Below are 27,194 nucleotides of genomic sequence, written 5' to 3' on the forward strand. Positions count from 1 at the left end.
GGATACCAGTCCCAGGAACTGTGTGAGGTTGACATTAGTCAACCAGATCAGCAAGTCTCTTGCTGTTACTCATGGCAGAGGGGGAAGATAGTATCCTCTCTTCCATGAAGCCCCTCCTCCCTCACATACCTCATCCACACAGATCTGACTTCTTTCTTCTCTACCATTTGCTTTCTGAGTCCCTCAGTTTATCCTTGGCTTATATTGACTATCTTGTAGTATTGATCTTTCCACGAGTTTTGCCATCTCATCAGACTGTGAGTCGCTCAAGGACAGACCTGTTTTTCATTCATTCCTGTATTCCCCATGGCAACTAGCACCAGACACAGCACATAGTGGGTCCTCACATATTTTTGTAATAAACTACTAATAATAATCATTTTAAAAAATCCAACTACAGGAATTCAGCTTAACTAAAAATGCTGAGTTCTCAAGCCAGAAGTGTAATAAAGACTCTCTTTATTTTTTGCTTAATGCAAAACAAACATCGAGGCCTGCCTCTCTTCACAGCATAAGCACTTCTTGTGTGACTTACTGATAGACAAGGAGATAGCTGCACTTTTATCCATGTGATCTCTTGCCACCCAAGCTATTTAACACCCTCCCCTCTTCCCTCTAGAAATCTGAGGCTAGTAAATAGTTATTGAATGGAATTAAAAACTGATCTGACCATCAGCACGTGTTCAGTCAGTTTATCCAAATGGGTAACATCTGTAAACAGCATGAAACATGTTGTACTGGAAGAGGCTGGCTACACTGTAATTATCCCCTTTTGATGATCAAATCTGAAATTCACAGCCTAGGAAGTTCCTGGGAACATTCTCAAGCCAGTGATTCCAACTGGGCCAGATGGATGAAAGGGAAGAGGGAAGGCAGTGTGGTGATTTCTGTTGCTCAGCTCTGTGTGATGGAGACCTGCCTGGGTGGAGGGGGTCGGGATGGGAGTGGCACCAGAGCTGAGGTCATGCCGAACCACCAGAGGAGAAAGCTAGCAGTCTGGGCCCTTCTCCTATAAATCAAAAGCTTTGCAACGCTGCTGGAGAATCAAATGCTCTGTTTCATTTTCCAACCTGAAAGCAGTGGAGCAGGTAACAGAGGCTGCTTCCTTGGAGACCAGGCAAGGGCTGCTGACCGCAGGAAGCTGGCACGACACCTGCGCCTGCAATTGGTCCCTCTAAGCCGCGGGAGTGCTGAGGCCACAGATCAAGTAAATCTGTGGACCTGGCCAAACCGCCCAGCACGCTCCCAGGGTGTGTACCTGATGCCTCTTATCCTAGTAACCATCACCATGGTGGCAAAGGAATGACTTCACTGTGTGTATGTGTTAGTCGCTCAGTTGTGTCTGACTCTTTGTGACCTCATGGACTGTAGCCCACCAGGCTCCTCTGTCCATGGGATTCTCCGGGCAAGAATACTGGAGTGGGTAGCTATTCCCTTCTCCAGGGGATCTTCCTAACCCAGGGATGGAACCCTGGTCTTCTGCATTGCAGGCGGATTCTTTACCATTTGAGCCACAGGGGAAGCCCCTTTCTCCACTACTGGACAGCAAACTTCAGGACGGTGAGACTGTCCTTGAATATCAGTAGTGATTGCCAGTACCCAGCATAGAATCTGGTGCTCAGTTAAAATGTACTGAATGAATGAATGAGCAGACAGCCTCCAGCTGCCTTAGCAACAGCCGCATGGAGATGGGGCGGGGGCAGTCCTTGTCACCGACCCCTCCGGCGTGGCTAACTCTAATGGGCCACCTGGTGCCTTTGTCACCACCCTTTACCCTAGTCATATCAGAAGCCCCACCCTACAGAAAAGACCTTCCCAACCAGGGCAGAGAGAGGCTTTCTCCAGCCCAGCTCAAGCCCCTACTTCTTCCATAGAGAATCCTGCCCACAAATCTCTCCCCACAAACCTCTCTCTTTTGAAACAGCTGCACAATTTACCATCCCATCCACACTGTTCAAAGTTGGAGTACAGGACTTCCCTGGTGGTCCAGCGGTTAAGAGTCTAAGGACACCAGTTCAATTCCTGGTCCAGGAAGATCTCACATGCCATGGGGCCACTAAGCCCCTGTGCCACAAGTGCTGAACCTGAGCTCTAGGGCCTCAGTTAGTGAAGCCCAAGCCCCTAGAGCCTGTGCTCTACAACAAGAGAAACCACCGCAATGAGAGGCCTATGCACCACAACGAGAGAACAGGCCCCTTCTTGCCACAACTAGAAAAAGCCTGCTCAGAGCAACAAAGACTCAGAGCAGCCAAAAATTAATTAATTTTAAAAAAATTTACAGTTGGAGTACATATTACCATTCATTTATTTCATCTAAAACAAATTATAAGGCTACTTAGTCACCGATTTCATCTAATGAGTAAGTAAAACATTACCTATTTCTTTCAACTTACAAACAATTATAATGGTGTTTATGATTTTCAAAGGGTTTTGGGTACAGCACAGTGGCCAGGAGTCAGAGTTCCCAAATCTGCCAGGATGTGCCCAGTTTCAAAGAGTCTGTTCTGTTAACTGCATAAATGCCCTTTTACTTCTTGGATGTGGTGAAAAATAGGTCACCCTCGAACTCCTTCTCTTGTGCCCCTTGTGGTGGCTGGTGAGCCCAGACCATGTCAGGCTCTCGATAAACAGAATCATGGAATGTTAGCACCAGACAGGGTATAAATAATACCTCTTCTTGCCCAAGCTCCCTGTAGGCAGGGAGAGAAAACCCAGGAGAGTGACATGTGATGGTCCAGCTTGACAGTTGGGCAGATGCTGTGGGCTCCCACCGTGGTCCTCTACCCACTTACTGAAGGGTCCAACACAAACTGACCACTTGCTACCATTCCTTCTGCCGTAGAGGAAAGCCGGCCAACTACACAGCAGCCATCTGGGGAAGTAGGGCTATATTTAGCTTGGAGGGACCACCACCTTCTAAACTGCACGGAGATGAAAACAGACCCCCATTTCTTTCCTAAACCACCCAATACGATCTGCTGCGCCTCCTCTCTGATGGGGAGTAGGGGGTTAAATTCCTGTCTGGAAAGTGTTTGGACCTTTCTAGAGTTATTTATGGGCTTCCCTAGTGGCTCTGATGGTAAGGAATCTGCCTGCAGTGCAGGAAACCTGGGTTCTATCCCTGGGTTGAGAAGATCCCTTGGAGTAAGAAATAGCAACCCACTCCAGTATTCCTGCCTGGAGAATCCCGTGGACAGAGGAGCCTGGCAGGCTGCAGGCCATGGGGTCGCACAGAGTCGAACACGACTGTAGTGACTTAGCACACAGAGTTAATTACCCCTTTCCTGGCTTCAGGCTTCCACCCTCAAGAGCCCCCAGATGCTGGGGAGATAAGGCTGCTGCTGAGGGGAAAGCCCTGAAGCATTTGGCAGTTAACTGTGACTAATAAAAACCTGGACTCCTGGAATTTAAAAAATGCACAACAGCCTCCATCACTGTGGTTAAGAGCAGAAGAAAGAGGTTTTTCAGGTCTCCAGGTCCCTCCAGTAGGAGGTGAGAGTGTGGAGGGGAGGGGTACCGGATGCCCCCACTGTTGGAAGTGAATATTATCCTCCCAGCTCCATCCTCCTCCTGGCCCCTCCAGTCCTCCTGAGCTGCCTGCTGTCACAAAGGAGAAACTGGGACTCTAAGGCCACTCAGAGGATGTGTGTGTTAGTCGCTATGTTGTGTCTGGCTCTGCAACCCCGTGAACTGTAGCCCACCAGGCACTGGAGAAGGAAATGGCAACCCACTCCAGTGTTCTTGCCTGGAGAATCCCACGGACAGGGGAGCCTGGTGGGCTGTCATCTATGGGGTAGCACAGAGTTGGACACAACTGAAGTGATTTAGCAGTAGCAGGCTTCTCTGTCCATGGAATTTTCCAGGCAAGAATACTGGAATAAGTAGCCATTCCCTTCTCCAGGGGATCTTCCTGACCCAGGAATCGAACCCAGATCTCTAGCAGTGGAGGCAGATTCTTTACCGTCTAAGCCACCAGGAAAGCCCATAGGCCACCCTTAAACCTCACAGCTGGAGGATTTCTAATCAGTTCTGGGAACCTAACTGCTTTGGCAAAAGAGCCTTTCAAAAATGGTAGAGGGCTTCCCTGATGGTCCAGGGGTTGGGAATTTGTCTGCCAATGCAGGAGACACGGGTTTGATCCCTGGTTTGGGACGATCCCACATGTCACAGGGCAACCAAACTCATGCGCCGTAACTACTGAAGCCCGTGCACCCTAGAGCTTGTGCTCTGCAACAGGAGAAGCCACCACAATGGGAAGCCCCCTGTACCACAACTAGAGAAAGCCCACATAAAGCAACGAAGACCCAGAGCAGCCAAAAATAAAAATAAGTTTAAAAAAATGAGTAGAGAAGAAAGTGAGGTGGGGAGGCCGAAGAAAAGGAAAAGACCCGTTATGTTCCCTGACCTAACAGCACCCGGCCCCAGCCACGAGCCTCTCTATGAGCACATGACTTAGCAATGTGCAGACAGGCCAGAGCAGGGATGGCTGCTCACAAGGGCATCTGGATTTGTAATCTTGCCTTATCTAATGCTTTTTCCAACTTGTCCACAGCCACAGACAGGAAACAAAGCCTCTCGATTTAAGAGCCTCTGAACTCCTGGGAGGTTTGCTTGGAGCTCTGTTTTATAGGTTTATAAAAGATCTATGCACTTTAAACCAACAGTATTGAACATTTATTATTTGCTCCTGCTTTCCTCTTTTGAAGAAGGTTTTGATAATTGGCCTGAGACTAATTTTTCTCCCCCCTGTATAAAATGCTGTTTTACAGTGAGGTGTCCAGGGACCCAAGAAGGGTCAGTCCCTCTGGACATACAGTTGCAAGTCTCAGGCTCCAAAGGGGCCAGAACTCAGGGGTCCTGCCTCCCACTCTAGGGTCTAAAACTTTAGACCATAGAAAAGGGGAGGATGGAGATCCTGCTCGGTCAATTTTCTGGAATAAATGAACCCAGGCTGGTGAATCAGCAGTAAGGCAAATCTCTTATAACATTTTACAGTCTGCATGCACTTTTCCAGAAATCATCTGGTTTTCCCCCCTACAGATTGTTTAAACCCCCTTGTAAATGATGAGTGCATGCCGTGCCATTCTGAAGGAGAAACCACTGCCACTCCAGATTACAGACTGTCATAGCTGGAAGGGATCGAAATCAACCAACTCATCTTAAAGAAGGGAGTGGACTTGCTCTGTGCTCTGGCTAAACTCTCCCTGGGAGGGGTCATCCCTCTGAAGAAGCACTTTTTCCCTCCTCTAGAAGGGAATTTATGAAGTGTCGGGGGCCCCTGAGGATGCCCCAGGCAGATGTAGGACTCCACGGAAGCACAGTTAGCTCATAGAGTGAAATTCCATCCTCCAGGCCCCAGGGCATAGTGACTCACACCTCTGGCATCCCAGAGTGGGATGAACTTGGTCTAGACGGATGCCGTTTTCTTCCACTCGCTGCTTGGGGAAATTTCAATGTGCTCTGGAGAAGGCACAAGCCTGTGAGGGTCATCTCTAATGGTCTGTGATCTGTCTTCAACCTCCAGGTGTCTACGAGGGTGAATATGCTAGAACCTGGTCACCCATTCAAAATAAGGGTGAGAAGAGATGGGAGTGTCTCTGTGATCTTCAATAGACTGATCATTTGTGCCTGGAGTCACAAGACACAGAGAAGTCATTAACTTGACTCTTCACTCTTGGCCACTTTTGAATATATGAGCCCCCACCTGGGGGACATCGCGGGGAGGTGGGGCTTTAATTTTCACTGTGATGTAGAACAGTGAGGGTGGAAAGTGTCTGCTTTCAAGGCCAAAGTCATGATGTGCCAGAGGTCGAGAGAGACCATGAGAACACATACTAGCAGACATCCCTTCTTTGCATGTGTGTGTGTGTGTGTAATAGGCATGACCCCAATTCACACAATGGTCGTGTGTGTGTGTGTGTGTGGGTGTGTGCTCAGTTGAGTCCAACTCTTTGCAACCCTATGGACTATAGCCCCCAGGCCCCTCTGTCCATTGGATTTCCCAGGCAAGAATACTGGAGTAGGTTGCCATTTCCTCCTCCAGGAGATCTTCCTGACCCAGGGATCGAACCCACATCTCCCGGCTTTCCTGCACCGCAAGCAGGTTCTTTGCCACTGAGCCGTGGGGGGAGTTTGACACACAGTGGTGGTTACTGCCAGTAGTCAGCTAGTGTGCACCCCCTGTGCGGGCTGGCTGGGTGCACTTTCAGAGATGCAGATAAACATGGGGTCTTAGAATTTGGTAATCATCTCATCCCGTGTCCTTCCCATGTAGGGATTTGGCTACCATATTCCTTGCAGGAGCTCATCCAGTTCCTGCTTAAACTACTCTGGGGACAAGGAGCTCACCACTCACAGGGCAGCCTGTCTCCTGTGCTTCAGAGTCCTCGGACAGTGTTGAAATGTGTAGCCCCATCACTCAGCCTTAAAGAGTTTTCACATTCAGCTGAAATCTACACCCCAATCCCTCCCCATTCATCTTAGTTTTGGGAGTTAAGCCCAATTACAAATGCTCTTCTTCACGGTAGCACTTCAATATTTGAAGAGAACCGATATCTCTTCCATCTTATCTCTTTTCTTGACACAATATCTTCATTTCCTCATGTGATGTGGTTTCCAGACCTGTCTCCACCTGGCTGGTCCTTACTCTGGATGACCTAGTTAAGAGATGGCCCTGGAAATTCACTCCCTTCTTGGTCCAAAAAGCGAAGAGTTTAGGAAAAATGCCCCCTTCCCCTCAACCAAGTGTATCAGTTTACACACACTTTTCTAGCAGCCATACCATTGGCTTATACTAAGCTTTTAGGCAACCAATCACTTTCAGGGATCTTTTAAATACAAGCAAAACTTTCAGTCTCTTTTCCTGGCTTTTGCTCTGTAGCTGTTTTTTCCATTTTTTCATCATAACCTTATATTCATCCCGAACACATTCCAAGACTTCCCTGATGGTTCAGCGTCTAAGACTCCATGCTCTCAATCCACCCTGCTTATTTAACTTATGTGCAGAGTACATCATGTAAAATGTCTGACTGGATGACTCACAAGCTGGAATCAAGATTGCTGGGAGAAATTTGAACAACTGCAGATAAACAGATGATACCACTCTAATAGCAGAAAGCAAATAAGAACTAAAGAGTCTCTTGATGAGGGTGATAGAGGAGAGTGAAAAGCTGGCTTAAAACTCAACATTCAAAAAGCTAAGATTATGGCATCTGGTCCCATCACTTCATGGCAAATAGGAGGGTAAAAAGTGGAAACAGTGACAAAGTTCATTTTCTTGGGCTGCAAAATCACTGCAGATGGTGATTGCAGCCATGAAATTAAAAGACACTTGCGCCTTGGAAGAAAAGCTATGACAAACCTAGACAGTGTATTAAAAAGCAGAGACATCACTTTGCTGACAAAGGTTCATCTAGTCAAAGCTATGATTTTTCCAGTAGTCATGTATGGATGTAAGAGTTGGACCATAAAGAAGGCTGAGTGCCAAAGAACTGATGCTTTCGAATTGTGGCATTGGAGAATACTCTTGAGAGTCCCTTGGTCAGCAAGGAGATCAAGCCAGTCAATCCTAAAGGAAATCAATCCTGAATATTCATTAGAAGGACTGACGCTGAAGCTGAAGCTCCAATACTTTGGCCACATGACGTGAAGAGCCGACTCAGTGGAAAAGACCTTGATGCCAGGAAAGATTGAAGGCAAAAGGAGAAGAGGGCAGCAGAGGATGAGATGGTTAGACAGCATCACCGACTCAATAGACATGAACTTAGTTAGGCAAGCTCCGGGAGACAGTGAAGGTCAGGGAGGCCTGACATGCTGTAGTCCATAGGATCACAAACAGTCAGAAACAACTTAGCAACTGAACAGCAACAACAGAACTTCCCTGGTCCACACACATCTAACAGGGGACATTTCTCTAGCAAAGAGGAATGATTCCATGACTTCAGCTACTGACACAGCTATTATATGAGGTATTTCGGAGAAACTTGTCACATCCCACAAATATCCCTTGTAGGTAGTCTGGGTGGCTCCCTACCCATCAGGCCAACCCTGCCCATAAGCATAAGCTTAGCCACGAAGTCCTGGATAGAAAAATCTTCTGGCAGCTCTCCGAGGTTCTGGTCAGACACCCTGAAATCTAGGCCCATTCATGATCTACTTTAAGCAGATACCAAAGGGAAGAGGTTACAGGGGACTGTTCATCAACTGAAAATTTTCACAGCATTCCTGGCTAGACAGGAAAGCTCCTAGTCTGGTCCCTGGTAACCAATCTGATTTGTATGACAGCAAGAGGGAGGTCTTCTAGGAAAATGCCAAGTTTAGAGGCTGTGGAAGTCATCTAGCCCTTGAAACCAGACTCCTCCCAGCTAAGCCTCTCTGGGTTACTGTAAACTCACTTGGATTACCTGGAAGATCATTCCAGGCTACTTGCCCTCCAAGGCATGCATCTTGTCTTCTAGGGTTATAAGGGCTTGAGAACAAGGGTCACGTTTACTTACCCCAGACCGTGATGTGTACACAACAGACCCCCAACAAATAAACGTCCAGAATAGAGACATGTGCTAAGATTTCCTATCATGGACTCTCAGCCCTTCCACAACAAGAAAGTTCTCTCTAAAATATGTTTCCCCTGGTCATTTCTCTGCCTTTTCCAGACAACGAAGGTTTTAATTTCTCTGTGACCCATCTTATTTCCCCTTTATTTTAAAAAATATTTATTTATTTGGCTGAGTCTATCTTTGATCTTCATCGCAGCATGCAGGATCCTTAGTTGTGGCACGTGAACTCTCAGTTGTGACATATGGGATGTAGTTCCCTGACCAAGGATTGAACCCGGGCCTCCTGCATTGGGAGCATACAGTATTAGCCACTGGACCACCAGGGAAATCCTTTATTTCCCCTTTAAAGGCTAAGCATTAGAATTGGACCCTAGAGGTAATTTCATAAACACTTTTCTGTTGAAGTGCCCTTCACAGAGTTCTTTTTCAGAACTTTTTTGATTTTTCCCTAGTGGCAGATGGGTCTTCTCATTTTTCCAGTCCAAAACCCACTGGCATTTTGGCCTATCCACTTTTGATTCATGCTAGCAGTGACTTTCTCATGCCTGGAAGTCTAGATCTTCACTTGACAATCCAAGTAGATTATCCCAAGGTTGTAGGATGAACAAAAGCCCATTAAAGATGTCACACATTTGACCTTGAATCAAGGCCAGCAGTTTGCTGAAGTGATTGTTTCAAGCAGAAGCCTGAAGAAATCTCTATCTATGATCTGTTGGCCACTTCAGAACTTTTGTAATGGAATGGTCAACTCATTAGAAAGAAACATTTCAGTCATTGATGATAGATATGGGCTAATACTTATTTGTAGTTGATTAATATTGGGATTCCAAAATTCGGAGATCCCTGATTTAACTTGATCATTAGAATTATAATATTGCTAAATCCAATTACTACAAAAAAAAAAAAAACAAAAAATGCTGTGGACCCCCCCTCAAAAAAATGTCACACATAAATTCATAGTCCTATTAGGCAAGGCAATACTATGAAGGAATGATTTGCTTCTGTGCATTTCTCATTGCTATTTAGCTTGATATTTTATCCTAGGATCTTCTTCACCTGCCTTCCCAGGTGGCTCAGTGGTGAAGAATCTGCCTGTCAAGTAGGAGACAGTTTCAATCCCCTGGAGAAGGAAATGGAACTCACTCCAGTATCCATGCCTGGGAAATCCCATGGACAGAGGAGCCTCATGGTCTACAGTCCATGGGGTCGCAAAAGAGTCAGACACAACTCAGTGACTAAACAACAATGACGAATTCTTCACTTAAGTGGATAATGTTGGTTTTAATTCCTGAGAAGAAAATTCTAGGTACATAGCATTATTTTTATTGGATACAATGGTAAACTAGATGGAACCCCTGCCTTTGGGAGCTTCCAATCTCATTGGAAAGATGAGATGCATTATATGAGGGGGTGGCTAATTACTTCATATGAAGTTATATAAAGAGTATGAAAAGTATGAAAAGTATGAAACTGGATTGGATAAGCCCACCTTCCAAATTATAACCTTCATGATAAAGCAAGATTATCAGGAACCAAAACACTAGATACACAACATCAGCTCTGTAACCATCTCTTCTGGTTATTCCAAATAAAACATCAGCATTTGAAGACTGTCAACCAGAAGTGGTCTCAAAGCTGCCGGCTGAGAGAAGGCTGGAAATCCTTTTCCACACTGTCATGCAGGTTTGGACCAGTTCCCAGCATCTCAGTGCACTCTCAGAGCATATGAGAAAGAGTGGGGCAGAGTGAGTCATGGGAGGAAAATGTAAAGACCACAGTCTGGGAAGAACTTCCTCTGAAGCCCAAATAGGGCAATTTCAAGAATCAACTCTCTTCTGCATTAGTCTGAGTCCAGCTGGAAACTACAGCACAGAAAAGGCTCCTTGTCCTGGATTCATGGACGATCCCGTAGTGCCTTGGGGGTGACATCCAGCATGTTCCTTGAGGAAGGAGTCTTGGCTGCCTCTTCCTCCTGCCCTAAGCCCCACATAGAGGAGAGCATTAAATGTTTGTTCATTCTATTCTTTGGCTGGAGCACTTGTAAAAAAGATAAATCTGAAATTTAGCCATAAATATAGAAGAAGGGTCACAAGCCCTTTTGCCATTCCCAAATGTTGACTTGGGCCGGCAGCATCAGAATCCTCTGAGAGAGTTAAAAAAAATAAGCTGTTCTCTTAGTGGAAGACCCTCACTCAGGAGGTCTGATGCATTTTAAAAGTGATTCTGATCCCCTGCTAGTTAGGGGACAACTGTCCTGTGACAGCCAGCCTCCAATATGACCCCCAATGACCACTACTTTCTGGAGTCATATCTTTGGGTAATCTCCACCCACAAGGCGTACTGTTGATGTGAATGACCAACAAAATACAGCAGAAATGATGCACCATCACTTCTGAGAGGACGTTATGAAAGAAATGGCTTCCATGTTTTGTTCCCTCTCTCTCTTTCTCTTTTGAGTCATTCACTCTAAAGAAAGACAACCACCATATCTTAAGGATGTTCAAGGAGCCTATAGGGCGATTGTATGGAGAGGACCAGAGGGCTCCAGCTGACAGCCAGAAGGAAGCTAAGGCCTGCCAACAACCACAGGAGTCAACGTGGGAGAAGAGTCCCCAGTCCTAGTTGACAACATGACTGCAAACTCACGAGATGTTCTGAGAAAAATCAACTGGCTGACCACTTCTGGCTTCCTGACCCTTAGAAACTACTCGAGATAATCCATGTTTGTTGTCTGAAGCTGCAAAATATAAGGGGCAAGAAGGTAATTTGTTACACTGCAGTTGCTAGCTGATACATTTTCCTAGCCCAAAGGGCAAGCTCCTGATCATAGTAGAGTCTTCTCATGGCCTCCTTTCTACCCTCATTTCACACTATTTCCAGATTCAGGATCTACAGTCTTGAGTGGTATTGACCTGCTTATGCCCAGTTCACAGAGAACTCTATGCCTCTGTGTCTTTGTATAAGCTGTTCTCTGCTTCTGATGGCATCCCCTTCTTCAGAAATGCTTCCTCAACTGCCCTGGCACCAAATGATGAGTTTAGGTCCCTCTCCTCCAAGTGATCACACACACTTCTTAGAATCATAGGTGAAAAGTGAGTTAAATGAAAGAAGGGAAACATTCACATGAAAGAGTCATCAAGAGCACATGAAGTTATCAGAAAGAGAAACACCATACGATATCACCTATATGTGGAATGTAAAATATGATGCAAAGATGAATCTATCTCTGAAACAGAGAAACAGACTCACAGATTTGTGGTTGCCAAGGGAGGCAAGGGTGGGGGAGGGATGGAATGGGAGGCTGGGATTAGCAAATGCAAACTGTTACACTTGGAATGGATAAACAACAAGGCCACGCTGTGTAACATGGAGCCCAGCTTGGCACTCTGTGATGACCTAGAGGGGTGGGATGGGGGGAGGGGAGGGAGGCTCAGAGGGAAGGAATATATGTACTTAACTGTAACTGATTCACATTGTTGTACGGCAGAAATCAACACAAAATTGTGAAGCAATTTAAATTAAATTGCTTTTAATTTAATTTAAAAAATAAATAAAAATTTAAGATTTTGTTACATAGACAGGGAATTATATTCAACATCCTGTGACAAACTATAATGGAAAAGAGTATGAAAAAGAATATATATGTGTGTGTGTGTTGTATATATATATATATAAACCAATGACTTTGCCATACAGCAGAAACTAACACATCACAGTAAGTCAACTATGCTTCAGTTGAAGAAAAAATAAAGCACATGACTTGCCTCTATGTTGTTGATCAGCGAATTGTCAAACTTGAACCCAGGAATTCTTTTCTCACTGCACACCACACCCACATCTTCCGTGTGCTTACAGTCGGTCACACCCCAGCCATTGGAGGAGCAGGCTGCAAGGGTCGCCTCGCTGCCGGTGCAGTAGACATTGTCCAACCAGATGGGCCCTGAAGGAAGTGGAGAAGAGAGAAGCCAAGATCCACATCAGAGTAGGTCTGAGTCTTTGGGCGCATTTGGACACCAATGATGTACACAAAAACAGGAATTTTCCCTAATTTTGGCAGCTGTGTGGAGTCATCTATTGGTTTTCAGTGTGTTGAAATACTTCATACAGTTCAAGACCCTCCTGGATTCCCCTGGCAGAGGGATGTGATATAGGGATGTGGTGGATTGAAAATGATCAGAGTAGAAATCAGATTTAAACCCGAAGTAACGTGGTATAATGGAAAGAACAGGGATTTTGGACCCTAAGCTGTTTGATACTAATTCTGGCTCAGCCACTCAGCTCTATAACCCTGGTCAAAGCTTCCTTTTCTCACTGGTAAAGTGGGGATAACAATGACATTTAAATGGCAGGGCCATGTGCAGATTAGAGATAGTACATGACACATGCCTCATTTATTGTTAGTCCAGAGTTACTAAAAAAAAATGGTAATGATGAATTTCCCTGGTGGTCCAGTAGTTGAGAATCTGTCTGCCAATGAAGGGACACGGGTTCAATTCCTGGTCTGGGAAGATCCCACAGGCCATGGGGCAACTAAGCCGGTGCGCCACAACTACTGAGCTGGCAAACCACAGCTAGAGAGTAGCCCCTACTCTCCACAACTAGAGAAAGCCCATGGGCACCAAGGAAGGCCCAGAGCAGCCCCAAATAAATATTTTTTAAAACGGTGATGATGATGATGATGATGACGGTGATGGTATTAGTTATGCTCAGAGAAGGCAACTCACAATGTGAGGTCATCTCCCTGAACCCCTAATCCTGGTGCTTTCAGGTCTCTTCCTACTTCCTGATGTTTCCCATCCACTGATTCAGAGATGGTCCAGCAAGACTAACCCACAGAGCCTCCTCCTCATGCTTCAGAAGTCAGGTGAAGGCAGGGCCGGTTTGTAGCCAAGCAATCTGTCTGGGAATCCCTGGTGGGTCTCTGCTCACCTCCTGTGCATATTTACCTGACTTATAGCAAGTAGGGAATTCCAAGTACAAAATGCTAGAGGGTTAACTACAATGAGACACAACCTCACACCCACTAGGACGGCTACTACCAAAACAAAAACTAAAACAGAAAATAACAAGTGTTGGCAAGGATGTGGAGAAATTGGAACCCTTGTGAACTGTTGGCAGAAATGTAACATTGAAACAGAGGAGCTCACGTTCTTTACATGTTGGTGCAGAAAGAATTCAGCGAGAGGCAAAGTGATAGGTAAGAGATAGATTTAAAAATACAGGATGCTGGAACTTCTTTGGTGATCCAGTGGTTAAGACTCCACCTCCCACTGCAGGGGGCACAGGCTTGATCCCTGGGTGGGGAACTAAGATCCAGCATGCTGGACTGTGTGTGCCTGCCCTCTTCAAAAAAAACAAAAAAGCTAATATCAGATGCTTGTGAGAGACACAAGCAGTCAGGCAAGGGAGCAATGCCCCAAGAGCTGGAAAGGCTACATTTTTATAGTCAAAGGAAAAACGGGGAGGGGAGAAGACCACCTTCTTCCTCATTCTTGAGTAGATGTCAGGCTTCTATCATCAGCTCCTCTTCCACATCAAGTGGGGGAGATTTTTGTCTCATTGTGGCCCAACCGGCCCAATCTGTCATGGTACTATGTTAATTAGCTAAAAGCTAGTAGCATAAGCTAAATATGGTAAGCCATGTAAGGTTTCAGTATAATGAGGGTATTCTACTTCGGAATGTCTTCTTTCTCCTATATTTTTGTTTTTAGTGTGCACAGAGGAGCATGACCTAGGGATCATTAACTTATTGACCCCAATGGCAGGATGCAGGTGTTATTTTTCTGCCACTGTTTTATTGTCTTGTGGGCTGGCTCGCGCTTCTATTGCACGGTTTTGTTGCTAGGCAAATCTGCTTTCTTGAGTGATCATTCACTTACAGGGGTCTTCCAAAGTTCCCTCTCTATCTATGAACTCTTAGTGGGATTTTTAAACTATTTGATTATCTTACTTTATCCCTATCAGAATGATGAAGCCCCTATAGGAACACAGGGTGGTTCCTCGAATTAAAAATAGAATTACCATATAGCTAGCAATGCCCACTTCTGGGAATATATATATTCAAAAGAATTGAAAGCAAGGTGGCAAAGAGATATCTGCACACCCATGTACATCACAGCACTTTTCACAATAGCCCAAATGTAGAAGCAACCTAAGTGTCCACTGACAAACTGTAGTCTACACGTACACCAGAATATTACTCGGCCTTCAAAAGGAAAGGCATTCTGTCACTCGCGACAACATGGGTGAACCTTGAATTCCTTATATTAGGTGAAATAAATCAGTTGGGAAAAGGCAAATACTGTATGATTCCATATGTATAAGGTACTGAGAGTAGTCAAAATCACAGAGACAGAGCGTAGAATGGAGTTTACCCACGGGCTGGGTTAGGGGGTTGAGGAGTGCTTATTTAATGGGTATAGAGTTTTAATTCTGCAAGATGAAAAGTGGGTCCACAACACTGTGAATGTACTTAACAGTACTGAACTGCACCCTGAAAAATGGTTAAGATGGCACATTTTATGTTATATGTACTTTACCACCATCAAAATTTTTAAAAAATTTTAAGTGCTAGAGTGGTTTCAAGTAGTGATTTTTATAAGCATCACTACACAATGAAAGAAAACAGTCAAAGCTCTCATTTTTCTCATGACTCCAGAGGACTCTACAGTAGAGTGGAGTCAGAAAACCTAGGTTCAAATTCTCTCTGCATCAGGACTTCCCTGGTAGTCCAAAGGTTGACTGCACTTCCAGGGAAGAGGGCATGGGTTCCATCCCTGGTCAGGAAATAAACACCCCACATGCCATGTGGTACAGCCACAAAAACAAAACAAAAAACAAATTCTCTCTGCCTCTGGCATGGTTACCATGTGACTAGGTCAACTACTTCATCAAGCCCATTCCTCAAGTGAAAACAATGATACAAAACAGACAGGTCGCCATGGAGATTCAACTGGATTATGAATGTGCCTAGTATGTGTTCACCTTCCCTTCCTCCTTCCTCCTCCCAGTAAGTCAGAAAAAAAGGAATTTGCTGCTTCCATGCTGCAATGAAAATGCAGATAAAAACACTCCCATTGTAAAGATGAGAAAACCAAGGAAAATCTGAGGTTCTTCAAGGTCAGAGGGAACCTCAGGTCAGCCTGTGGACTTCGAGGCCCCAGATGAAATGCGTTTGCTATGACAGACGGCAGCTCAGGGCTCAAACGAGAGAACCTCAGATGCATTGAAGGGAAACAAAAGGCTTATTGAAAACATCTGGGCTGAGGTTTTCCAACTGGTTTCTCAATTTGGCTTCGTTTCCAAGCCATCAAGCTCCACTGAAACACATGCTCCCTAATCGATTGCTGTTTCAACAACAAACCAATGTTTGTCTTGCTAAGTACTAGCAACGGAAAAGACCCTCCACGTTTGAAGCGGGGCCTCTTCTATGGAACAGTCTTCAGAAAAGCTGCTGAATGGACAGAGATGGTGAAAAGAAACAGAACCCTTATTCCATCTGCAGAGAGAGAAACCACCCTGACTAAGGGGATGGGAAATAGGACAACATTTAGCTAAAAGTACCAATAGGAACTGCAAAGCAGATGCCCCAGGGCATGTTTTATGTTTTGATGAGGAGCATTTAAAATTAGCACCCTGTTGGCTCAGAAGGTAAAGAATCTGCCTGCAATGCAGGAGACCCAGGTTCGATTCCTGGGTCCAGAAGATCTCCTGGAGAAGAAAATGGCAACCCACTCCAGTATTCTTGCCTGGAGAATCCCATGGACAGACGAGCCTGGCGGACTACAGTCCATGGGGTTGCAAAGAGTCGACGCAACTGAGTGACTTTCACTTTCATTTGAAATTAGCACCCTGGAGCATTAATGTTAACTATTACCCCAAAGAGCTGCTTTCTTAAGAAGCTTCAACTCATCCCCAGTAAGTCTACCTTCTACACAATCCCACCAGTTACCTTCTTAGATAGTGGGAATGTTCATTTCTATGTGGCCCAAGATGGCATCACCATGCCAGGTAAACTAATTTGGCCTAATTTCATGACCTTTTTTTCCCCCGCTGTGTGCTCAATGCCTAACAACTAAATTGTTCTGATTCCAAAGCAACCAACTTCCAGTTTGCTGCTGGAATGCACGGTGGTTTGGGAACAGTTCAGTACACGCCATCTGAGAGCTGCTAGGAAAGTGCCATAGGAACACAGATGGGGGCCAAACTTTGGACGTAAAATGCCAGTCGGGGACTTCCCTGGTGCTCCAGGGGTTAGGAATCTGCCTGCAATGCAGGGGATGTGGGTTCAATCCCTGATAGGAGAGCTAAGATCTCACACACTACAGGGCAACTGAGCCCATGGGTCACACCTAATGAGCCCACATACCAAAACTAAAGAGTCTGTGTGCCGCAACAGAAGACCTCTCATGATCCAACGAAGATTCTGTGTGTTGCAACTAAGACCCAATGCAGTCTAATTAATTAATTAATTAATTATTTTTTTAAAATGCCAGATAATCAGAAGCAAAACTTCATTTTACTCCTTCCACTCATTTACCCTAAGAAGATGCTTCTCCTGATGAAAGGACAAGAGATGTACCAACACGTTAACAGATCATTTACAGAGAAAAGATCATAAATATAATTCCATTTGAAGTCCAGCATTCCCCTGGCTGTCGGGGCAATGGAGATGCTTCAAGTTAGGAGCTTTGGGGCCCCATTGCAGTCATCTGCTGGCTTCATCACTGTGATCTGAAGAATGACGCAGTGAGGGGGGATTACATTAAACCTCAGATCTGAAGACACGCAAAGGAGAGCAAACATCTGAGGTTCAGGAGGCTGTGATTCCATCCAGAGAGTGAGAAATGGGGCAGCTGTCCCCTCCAGAACTCTCTAAAGGCCCATGAGGTCTCTAAGCTCAGAGATGCTTTGGGAGAAAAGATCTATTGACAGGCTGGGCTGGAAACCTAGAATATCCCTGGTGCTCTCCCTGGCTTCATTACTACAGCCTGAACTTGAGAAGTTCACCTATAGTGTTTCTGATTCATCCAAAGAGCTGTCTAAACGCCATCAGAGCACATCCCAGGGCACGGGTCACTATGCCAAGTACTGCTTGCCAACTATTTTTTGTTTCGTTTTGGCCACATTGCACAGCATGCGGGATCTTAGTTCCCCAACTAGAGATCAAATCTGTACCCCCTGCATTGGAAGCACAAAGTTCCAACCACTGGACTTCCATGGAAGTCCCTTGCCAACTGTTTTTAATATTTTTCAAAATCAAACTGAATCAGCATTGGTGGTATAGTGGTGAGCGAAGCTGACTTCCAAATCAAACTGAATCATGATTAATTAATACTGACTGAATGTTCACCATGCACCCAATGTTAAAAATCCTAAACTGATGCTGATGAGATTCAAATATATTTTACATCTAAAGGGTCTCTTGGGATAAACCAACTACCACTTTCATAGACAGGGTAATGCTTAAAGTCTTAGAGACAGGACAGTTAAAAATTTTTTTAGTGTCTCTTTCTCCCTTCCTCTCTTTGATACCTATCCTTCCTAAATCTTGATGGTCTCAATATCCCCAGAGAGGACCCTTCAGTGCTCTTAGTTTGCACCTCCTCTCTCCAATGACTCTCATCCTACATCAGCTAGTATCCCATGGTCATAGCTTAGACCTTGAATTACAAACCATCTCAACCCTTCCCCAATCTCCATTTCAACGCCTCTAGTGTGTATCTGCGTCCATGAGCCCACCTTTCTAGCACACTCCTTCTACTACTGCAGTCTCAGCTCACAATCTGTTGATCGTACCAGCTTTCGCCAGTCCTTCAGTGGCTTCCTGGAGTACCTTGTTACCTACCCAACTTGGACTCCATAGGCCTTGATTTTAATCATTCCCTTGAAAATTCCCTCTACTCCTGTGAACTTTTCTCCATTCATCATTCTTGGATGGCAAAGTCTGAGCCACGCTAACTCACTTCTCTAGCTATCTCATACCTGCTCCTGAGCAGGTGAGTGGGGGATGGGGAAAAAAATCATGCCCATCTTACCTGATGACAGGTAAATTTTAAGTTTAGGTAGAAAGAAAATAAAGATGTCACTAGAAAAACCCCAAAGTCATTGAAAAATATGTGTTATAAAATAATAAGGCTTAGACAGCCTGGAATAGAAAACATAAATCTGATGTTACCTCTAGATCACTCAGCAAGCAGAAAAAAAAAAGAGAGATGTGAAAGGATAGAGAAGTTATCCAGAGTTTTTGTAAAGAAGACAGGAAATGGGTTTTAAAAGCCTAGCATGACAGTCCATCGGGTTGAAAAAGAGTCAGACATGACTTAGCAACTAAACAGCAACAACAAAAAGGTGTGAATATATCTTTGCTGCTTTTACTTGAGTCACGGTAAGGAATGCAGAGTCAGCTTCAGAGAACAGTTTACACTAACTGCAGTCTCTTGATCCAGTTATCCCAAAGGGACATATTTAATGCCACAGAAGTGAGACATGTATGAGATGAGATTTCCTCTCTCCTAGAATTTCTAGAATAACTGAGAGCCAGGGTTAGGAGGGACTAGAACAGTGATCAATTTCAGGGACTCCCAAACCTGGCTACATGTACAAGCACATTCAAAAGTTACAGAGTCCAAGACTCCATCTAGACCTTAACCCAGAATATGAGGGGTTAGCTCCCTGGAAGATTCTAATGCCATTAGCATGGCTGGTGGCTCAGAAGATAAAGAATCTTCCTGCAAAGCAGGAGACCCAGGTTCGATCCCTGGGTCTGGAAGATCCCCTGGAGTAGGAAATGGCAACCCATTCCAGTATACTTGCCTGGAGAATTCCATGGACAGAGGAGCCTGGTGGGCCACGGTCCACAGGGTCACAAAGAGTCACATAAGATTGATCAACTTTCACTTTTAATCAATTTATCCAACAAGAGTTTGGGGACCTCTGCTTGAGTCCAGCAGCCACGCTAACACCTGGGCAGCCGCTCAGCCAAGTGGACAAGGTGCTTTTACTTTACCAACCTCCAGCTAGGAGGGGTCCTCTAGCTGGAGTTTTTATTTACTTTTTGGCTGTACCATGTAGCATGCAGGATATTAGTTCCCTGACCAGAGATGGAACCCATGCCCCCTGCATTGGGAGCATGAAGTCCTAACCACTGCATCACCAGGGAAGTCCCTGGAGATTTGATTTTATCTTTAATATTTATTATTTACTTGGTTGCATTGGGTGTTAGTTGAGGCACTCAGAATCTTCATTGCACTGTGTGAGATCTTTCATTGTGATGTGTGGGCTCAGTAGGTATAGGGCATCGGCTTAGTTGCTTGGTGGCATGTAGGATCTTAGTTCCCCAACTAGGGATCGAACCTGCATCCCTTGCATTGCATGGTGGATTCTTAACCACTGGACCACCAGGGAAATCCCAAGATTTTATTTTTAAATAATGCCCTTGGTCCTTATCTACTTCCCCACTTACAACCACAGACTATGACAGTGTCAAATGTTCTTAGAGAGCCTAACTTCCTAGTTATCCAAGAGAATAAGCATCTTCCTGTAAAGCATACAGTTAATTAGGTCAGTACAGGACAGAGCCCCAGGTTCTGGGCTCCACCACCTGCCCTCCCTCAAAATGATCTCCCCCCAATTTTTTTCAGTGTATTGACTGAGCTTATCATGAGTGGAAAGAAGAAGCCAATCAAAGTGAAAAAGACACTTCCCTGGTGGTCCAGTGGCTAAGTAAGACTTCTGGCTCTCAGTGCAGGGGGACTGAGTTCAGTCACTGGTCAGGGAACTAGATCCCACAAGCTACAACTAAGAGTTCGAATGCCACCATCTAAAGATCCTTCATGCCGCAACCAAGACTGGCACAGGCAAATAAATAAATAAATATTAAGGGAAAAAAACCCACAAAACGGAAAACAGAAAGCAACTCTGTTCTTAGCCTGGCCAAGCCCAGCATGCTAATACTAAAAGCCTGAACTCTACCCCTTCAGGAGGATGGTAGAGTCAGGGATGCTAGCCTATGGGCAGCCCTTGTGACAAAGAGCAACAGGCTCTTTTGAGGGAATGGTTAGGAGAAAGGCACCGTGTCCCCCTGGCTGATGCAACCCCAGGCAGTGCACAAGGCTTGAAAGATGACCATAGACGGACCTTGGTCACTACCTAGGGTCACTTCCCGGCCTAGTTGGCTCAGGACCAGGCTGCCAGACTTTGTGTCCTTAAACCAGGAAAGTAAAAGTGAAAGTCACTCAGTCGTGTCCCTCTGTTTGCCACCCCATGGACTATGGTCCATCAGGCTCCTCTGTCCATGGAATTTCCCAGGTGAGAATACCGGAGTGGGTTGCCATTTCCTTCTCCAGGGGACCTTCCTGATCCAGGAATGGAATCTGGGTCTCCTGCCTGTCAGGCAGATTCTTCACCATCTGAGCCACCAGGGAAGCCCCAAACCAGGAAAGTCGTGGGCAAAGCAGGACTGGGGGGAGGGTCACTGTCCCCCTCCCGCACACCCCTGCATTCCCGCCTTCCAGCATAGATGGAGTATTATCAGGGATTCCTACTTGACAGTAACTGCAGCTTCGTTTACGAGGCTAGCCCCCCTGGAAGCCTGTTGCCGCTCTCTCCAGGGGACCCCAGAACTCAGTTCCCAAGCGCAGAGCGATTTACCTTCCCCTTTGCCGTAGGAGGAACTGGCGGTCCAGGATTTGGCCTCCACGTAGCCCAGCTCCCGGCAGACGACGTGTGCGGCGTGGATGGTGAAGTCATCATCGCACACGGTGCCCCACTGGCCGTCGTAGTACACCTCCACCCGGCCCTCGCTGTGCTTCCGCTTCTGGCCCGCCAGGCGCAGCTGGATCTTGGCCACGTCGGAGGGCACCTGAGGCCGGTGGTACTCGGGGGCAGGCTCCTGGAAGTACTCAGGGTACTGGCGCCAGCTCTCGTACTGCGCCAGGCTTAGCGTGGGCAGGAGGGCGAGCAGGGCCAGACAGCGGCAGAGGCAGGAGCTGCCGCGCCGCTCCATCCCTGTCCTCGGGCTGGGGGACCGAACGCGGGCGGGCACTTGGCGCTCAGGACCGAAGGGCAGGAGCTTCCTGGAAGAGGGGAGAGTTTCGGGTTACAGACGTCTAGGAAACGGCCAGTGATTTCATACTCCTTCGCTTAGGATTGAAAGCTCATTCTAGATTTCAACTTCTTCTCTCCTCCCATTGCGCTTCAACTAGACAGGTCTAGGAAGTCCTACCTCTTTGCCCTCTACCCTCCCAGATCTCTGAAATGCTTTTTATCAGCGCAGCTTCTGGCAGGAAACAGAGCACACTCAGACTTCATTTGAGTTGAGTTTTCAAAAAGACTGTTTACAGGAATGGATAAAAAAAGAGGTGATATATATATATATAGAATATTACTCAGCCATAAAAAAGAATGAAATAATGCCATTTGTGGCAATGGATGGAGCTAGAGATTATCATATTGAGTGAAGTAAATCTGACAGAGAAAGACAAATATTATATGATATCGCTTATATGTAGAATCTAAAAAAAATGGTACAAATAAACCTATTTACAAAACAGAAATACAGTCACAGATGTAGAAAACAAATGAATGGTTACTAAGGGGGAAGGGAGAGCAGGAATAAATTGGGAGATTGGGATTGACATATATACATACATATATATAAAATAGATAACTAATAAGGACTTATTGTATAGCACAGGGAACTCTATTCAATACGCTGTAATGATCTATACGGGAATAGAATCTTAAAAAAGTGAACGTATGTTTATGTATAACTGATTCACTTTGCTGTACCCCTGAAACTAACACAACATTGTAAATCAATTATACTCCAATAAAAATTGACAAAAGAGAAAAAAAGACCCTAGACAGAGATGTGGACAGAGTTCAAAGGAACAAAGGACCATGTAATAACCAGGCTGGCCAGAGGGGGCGGCTGTTATCACTGCCAGTCTTCAGGGTGGTGCAAAGAGTAGCTAAACCCAGAAGGCAGCTGTTGGAGCTGTGGCTTCAGTGAAGGGTCTCAGAACCACATCACAGCAACAGGGGTAAGGGGAACAAGTTCTTGACTTCACTGTCCTCGGGCTTCTAACCTCCTTCTGATGCTCCCCAGTGGGCAAACCCAAGCTGCTGAAGACAAGCCTGTCTCTTGGCGAGTCTCTGCAGATCTGCCTCCTGGGCACAGGGAGGGTGAAGGTGGGGAAGCAGGCTGAAGGGAGGCAGAGGGTCTTCAGCCCTCTTCCCCCTTCTCACCTCTGTGCATCTCGTTCTCCGGGGCCCAGCTCAGAGCCCACCTTCTTGGGGGCAGCACTCCTACTGACGCAGCCCCCCAGGATCTTCCTTCCAACGGGGCTTGTTACCTAGACCTTCTCCTCACCCCTGTCCCCAGACACCTTCATATGCCCAAAGAGCCTACAGACTGCTTAAGGGCAGGACTTGTATCTCCTCCTTCTTTGGCTCCTCCAGAGTAAACATGATAGGTTCATGGACGTGTCTATGGAATGAAAAGGTGATTTGCTCCCACAGACTGGGTGGCTGGAAAAATGAAGACGTGAGAGTGTCTGTGAAGAGGGCTCGGGGGGACTCCCAGGTAAGGCAGGCTTCCTCCCTCTGGACGTTAGCTGCCCTGAATGGAAATGGCCTCTTCCAGGTGCTGAGATAACACTACGAGACATCGAGTCTCCGTCTCTACTTGTTCACGGGGTGCTGTACCCTCTGCACGTATCTGAACCCTCCTATGGCTCCAGGCGTCCAGACACCCTGATGTGCTGCCCACACCCCCCCCCAGATCTCAACATGTTTTATATTCTGGATCTCAAGGTGGCTGAGGTCACTGAGTGAGGAGATAGGAGGCAAAACTCCTTAAACAGTTCTAACACAGGACCTGTCCTTAGCTGAGCTGAAGTGTAGCCCCAGAGAGCAGTCCTGAGGCACCTCTCCTGCCCTTGGGGAAGCCAAGGAAGCCCAGGCAACAATTCCATCCCTTTTTAAGTTTCCATCCCTGAGGGCTGCTGGGGACTGAGTACAGCCTGCTCTGTACACAGAGGGCAGACATACAGGTCTTTGTGGTGAACAGGAGCAAGAAAGGATGAGTGGCCTGTCATCAGGTGGCAAGGGAGGATAGGACAGCAGAGTTGAGGGGAGCACGGACCCTGGAGCCAAGCAGTTTGGGCTTGAATCATCATTCTGATGCCAACTAGCTGTGTGACATGAGGCAAAACACTTAACCTCTCTGTGCTTATCAATGTTCCTTATCTATAAAATGGGAATAATAATTATATCTAGCTCCTAAAATTGTTATGAGGATTGACTGAATGGCACATAATAAGCCTTAGAGGAGCATGTGCCAAATAAATATTTTTAATTTTTGTATTTTTAAGATTGTGGTCACCATACCCAGATGGAGCCTACTTCTAATTCCAAAATGAGGTCCTAGAGCAGAAAATAAAGACTTAGCTCATATACCTTGATCCTTCCATAATTCAGAGAGATAGGAAGACAGTTTTAAAGGACCACAGGTACTTTCTTTCATGGAAGAGGAAGTAGAGTTGGAAGATAGGGTTCCCAAAGGAAACCAGGACCAGCAGGTAAAAGCTACAGGGGAGCATCATACATTATCAGTTGAACAGGTTATGTGCATGCTCAATTGTGTCCGACTCTGCGACCCCATGGACTGTAGCCCGCCAGATTCCTCCATCATGGAATTTCCCAGACAAGAACACTGGAACAGGTTGCCATTTCCTCCTCCAAGAAACCGTCTTGGCCCAGGGATCGAATCCGCATCTCTTGTCTCCTGCATTGCAGGTAGATTCTTTACCACGGCACCACTTGGAAAGCCATTAACCAGGTTAGGGCCAATCGTATTTCTCAGTTCATGGCACATCACTATCAAGGGAAGACCAGATAACTTCCCAAGAGCAGCCCAGGGGGGATGATCTAACTTGGAGAGAGGTAGTTCCATGTTTGTTGGGATGGCCTGGTCCTGTCATGGGTGCTAGGGTGGAGATGCCAGGGCTTGGCAGACAGTCAGGACCAAGAACTTGGGAAGGCCCTCTGGTTCACTGGAGGTCCAGTGTCCTCATCCTGTGACTCACAGACAAGACCAGAAAGTTGTGGGGTTCCTGTAATGGCCACTTGCAGATCACAGGCTGACAGGCTAGTATGTGGCTCTGAAAGGACGCCCCATCACCCCATCCACACTTCATTCCCATCCCAGCATACTGCCGTCCACAAGCTCATCTATGCCTCACTAGAACCTTGAGGCATTGGGTGAAAGGATGAGGATTCTTATTCTGCAAGGGAGAAAATCGGGAACTAGAGAGAGAGGACTTTTCTTATTGGACTTCACCAGAGTTGCTCAGTTCGTGCAGGCAAAGCCAGAAGTTATCAACCCCAAGTACCAAAACATCAAAAATCCACAAACACATATAAAAACTGTCCAAATTCCTCCTGGGACACAGATGCCTTTCAGTCAGTCAGTCAGTCAGTTCAGTCGCTCAGTCGTGTCTGACTCTTTGCAACCACATGAATTGCAGCACGCCAGGCCTCCCTGTCCATCACCAACTCCTGGAGTTCACTCAAACTAATGTCCATTGAGTCGGTGATGCCATCCAACCATCTCATCCTCTGTCATCCCCTTCTCCTCCTGCCCTCAATCTTTCCCAGCATCAGAGTCTTTTTGAGTCAGCTCTTTGCATCAGGTGGCCAAAGTATTGGAGTTTCAGCTTCAACATCAGTTCTTCCAATGAACACCCAGGACTGATCTCCTTCAGAATGGACTGGTGGGATCTCCTTGCAGTCCAAGGGACTCTCAAGAGTCTTCTCCAACACCGCAGTTCAAAAGCATCAATTCTTCTGCACTCAGCTTTCTTTATAGTCCAATTCTCACATCCATACTGGAAAAACCATAGCCTTGACTAGATGGACCTTTGTTGGCAAAGTAATGTCTCTGCTTTTTAATATGCTGTCTAGGTTGGTCATAACTTTCCTTCCAAGGAGTAAGCGTCTTTTAATTTCATGGCTGCAATCACCATCTGCAGTAATTTTGGAGCCCCAAAAAATGAAGTCAGCCACTGTTTCCACTGTTTCCCCATCTATTTGCCATGAAGTGATGGGACAGGATGCCATATCATACCAACATTCCTGACTTCAGTATTCCAATGATGCTTCTCTCCTCGCCCTCACTCCAGCCCTTCACGTGTCGCCCATCTGATCATACCAGCCTAGACTGGCTTAAGTTTTTCCACCTCAATCAATGTGCTCCATCCACTCCCACCCTTCCCTCTAAAAAGTGTATGTTACAATCCTTCCTGGTCTTCAACATCCTTCCCAGATGTTCCTAATCAGAATCAGTGTCTTCTCTGATTCCTTTAAAATAGCATCCTGCTTGTGCTTTACCACATTGTCATGTCAGACTACCGGCCGCTCGAGTCCCAGGGGCAGAAGACATCTCTTGTCATTTCCACACAGTACCCTGTGTTTCTGGCTACAGCAGACTAGCTTGTAACAGATAAAATTTCCTGCCAAGGACAACTGGAAAAGGTAGATAAAATGCAAAAAGCATGTATTTGAAGTCACTGGAGAGCTATCGAGGCAGCAAGGACTCAAGAAGCCAAGAATCCAAGAGATGAAAAGCACAGCGAGGTGAACCTTGCACTTGTGTCTGCTTTTCCCCTTAAGCCACTTGCCAATTACAAGGCAGTGGCCAGCAGGCTGGGGAGTTAAGTAAAACTTCAGGCATCCTCCCAGGACTAAGGGCACAGACACTGGGGTTCAGAGCCTGCCAAGGAGGAATAGTCCTGTTAAACAGCCCCAGACTTTCAGATAGGGCTTCTTAAAGAGCTAAACTCTAGAAGTTAGGACAGGATTATGTTCTCCATGTTAGAAAGATCTAACATCCGTATAATTGGAATTTCAAAAGAGGAGACAAAGAAGGTCTGGAAGAAATATTTGAGAAGATAATTGTCAAGAATTATACGAAGCAATACTGGATGCTTGGGGCTGGTGCACTGGGATGACCCAGAGGGATGGTATGGGGAGGGAGGAGGGAGGAGGGTTCAGGATGGGGAACACATGTATACCTGTGGCGGATTCATTTCGATATTTGGCAAAACCAATACAATATTGTAAAGTTTAAAAATAAAAAAATAAAAAAAGAATTATACGAAGCTGAAAAAAAATAAGTCAACCTAGAATCCTGTACTGCTTGGAGAGGATAAAGGTTTTCACAGAAGTGGCAAGACTGTGTCTTCAGAGAATCCACGAGATGGAAATACTAAAGGGAGTTCTTCGGAGCACAGGACCAACCATCCTAGATGTAGAATGAAGGAAATGGAAGGGGAGGCTGTGTAGGTAAATTTGAATGAAGATCAACTGTGTAAAATAATAATGTCTCATGGGGTTTAAAATGTATGTATCATTGGGAATTCCCTGGTGGTCCAGGGAATTCCTCTGCACTTCCATTGCAGGGAGCACTGGTTTGATCCCTGGTCAGCGAGCTAAGATACTCCATACTGAGTTTTAAGCCAGCTTTTTCACTCTCTTCTTTCACCCTCATCAAGAGGTTCTTTAGTTTCTCTTAGCTTTCTGCCATTAGAGTGGTATCATCTGCCTGAGGTTGTACGTACAATTAAATGTTTAAAT

General features: G+C 45.8%; 1 protein-coding gene and 1 non-coding gene across 2 annotated transcripts in view; one reads left to right on the forward strand and one right to left on the reverse strand.

The window, feature by feature from the left end:
* The window catches only part of LOXL2 (lysyl oxidase like 2), a 112,430-nt gene that overhangs the window by 58,731 nt on the left and 26,505 nt on the right, over window positions 1-27,194 (reverse strand). The window contains exons 2-3 of the mRNA XM_006069549.4: window positions 21,207-21,631; window positions 12,320-12,495 (exon numbers count right to left, since the gene is read on the reverse strand). Of these exons, the coding sequence (XP_006069611.2) occupies window positions 12,320-12,495; window positions 21,207-21,561 (531 nt within the window). The 5' untranslated portion in view covers window positions 21,562-21,631. The remainder of the gene's footprint in view (window positions 1-12,319; window positions 12,496-21,206; window positions 21,632-27,194) is intronic.
* LOC112584125 lies at window positions 9,188-9,323 on the forward strand. The gene has a single exon (XR_003108471.1). It is a non-coding gene; the product is annotated as a small nucleolar RNA SNORA2/SNORA34 family (small nucleolar RNA).

This window comes from Bubalus bubalis, chromosome 3, assembly GCF_019923935.1.
Source record: "Bubalus bubalis isolate 160015118507 breed Murrah chromosome 3, NDDB_SH_1, whole genome shotgun sequence".
NCBI lineage: Eukaryota > Metazoa > Chordata > Mammalia > Artiodactyla > Bovidae > Bubalus > Bubalus bubalis.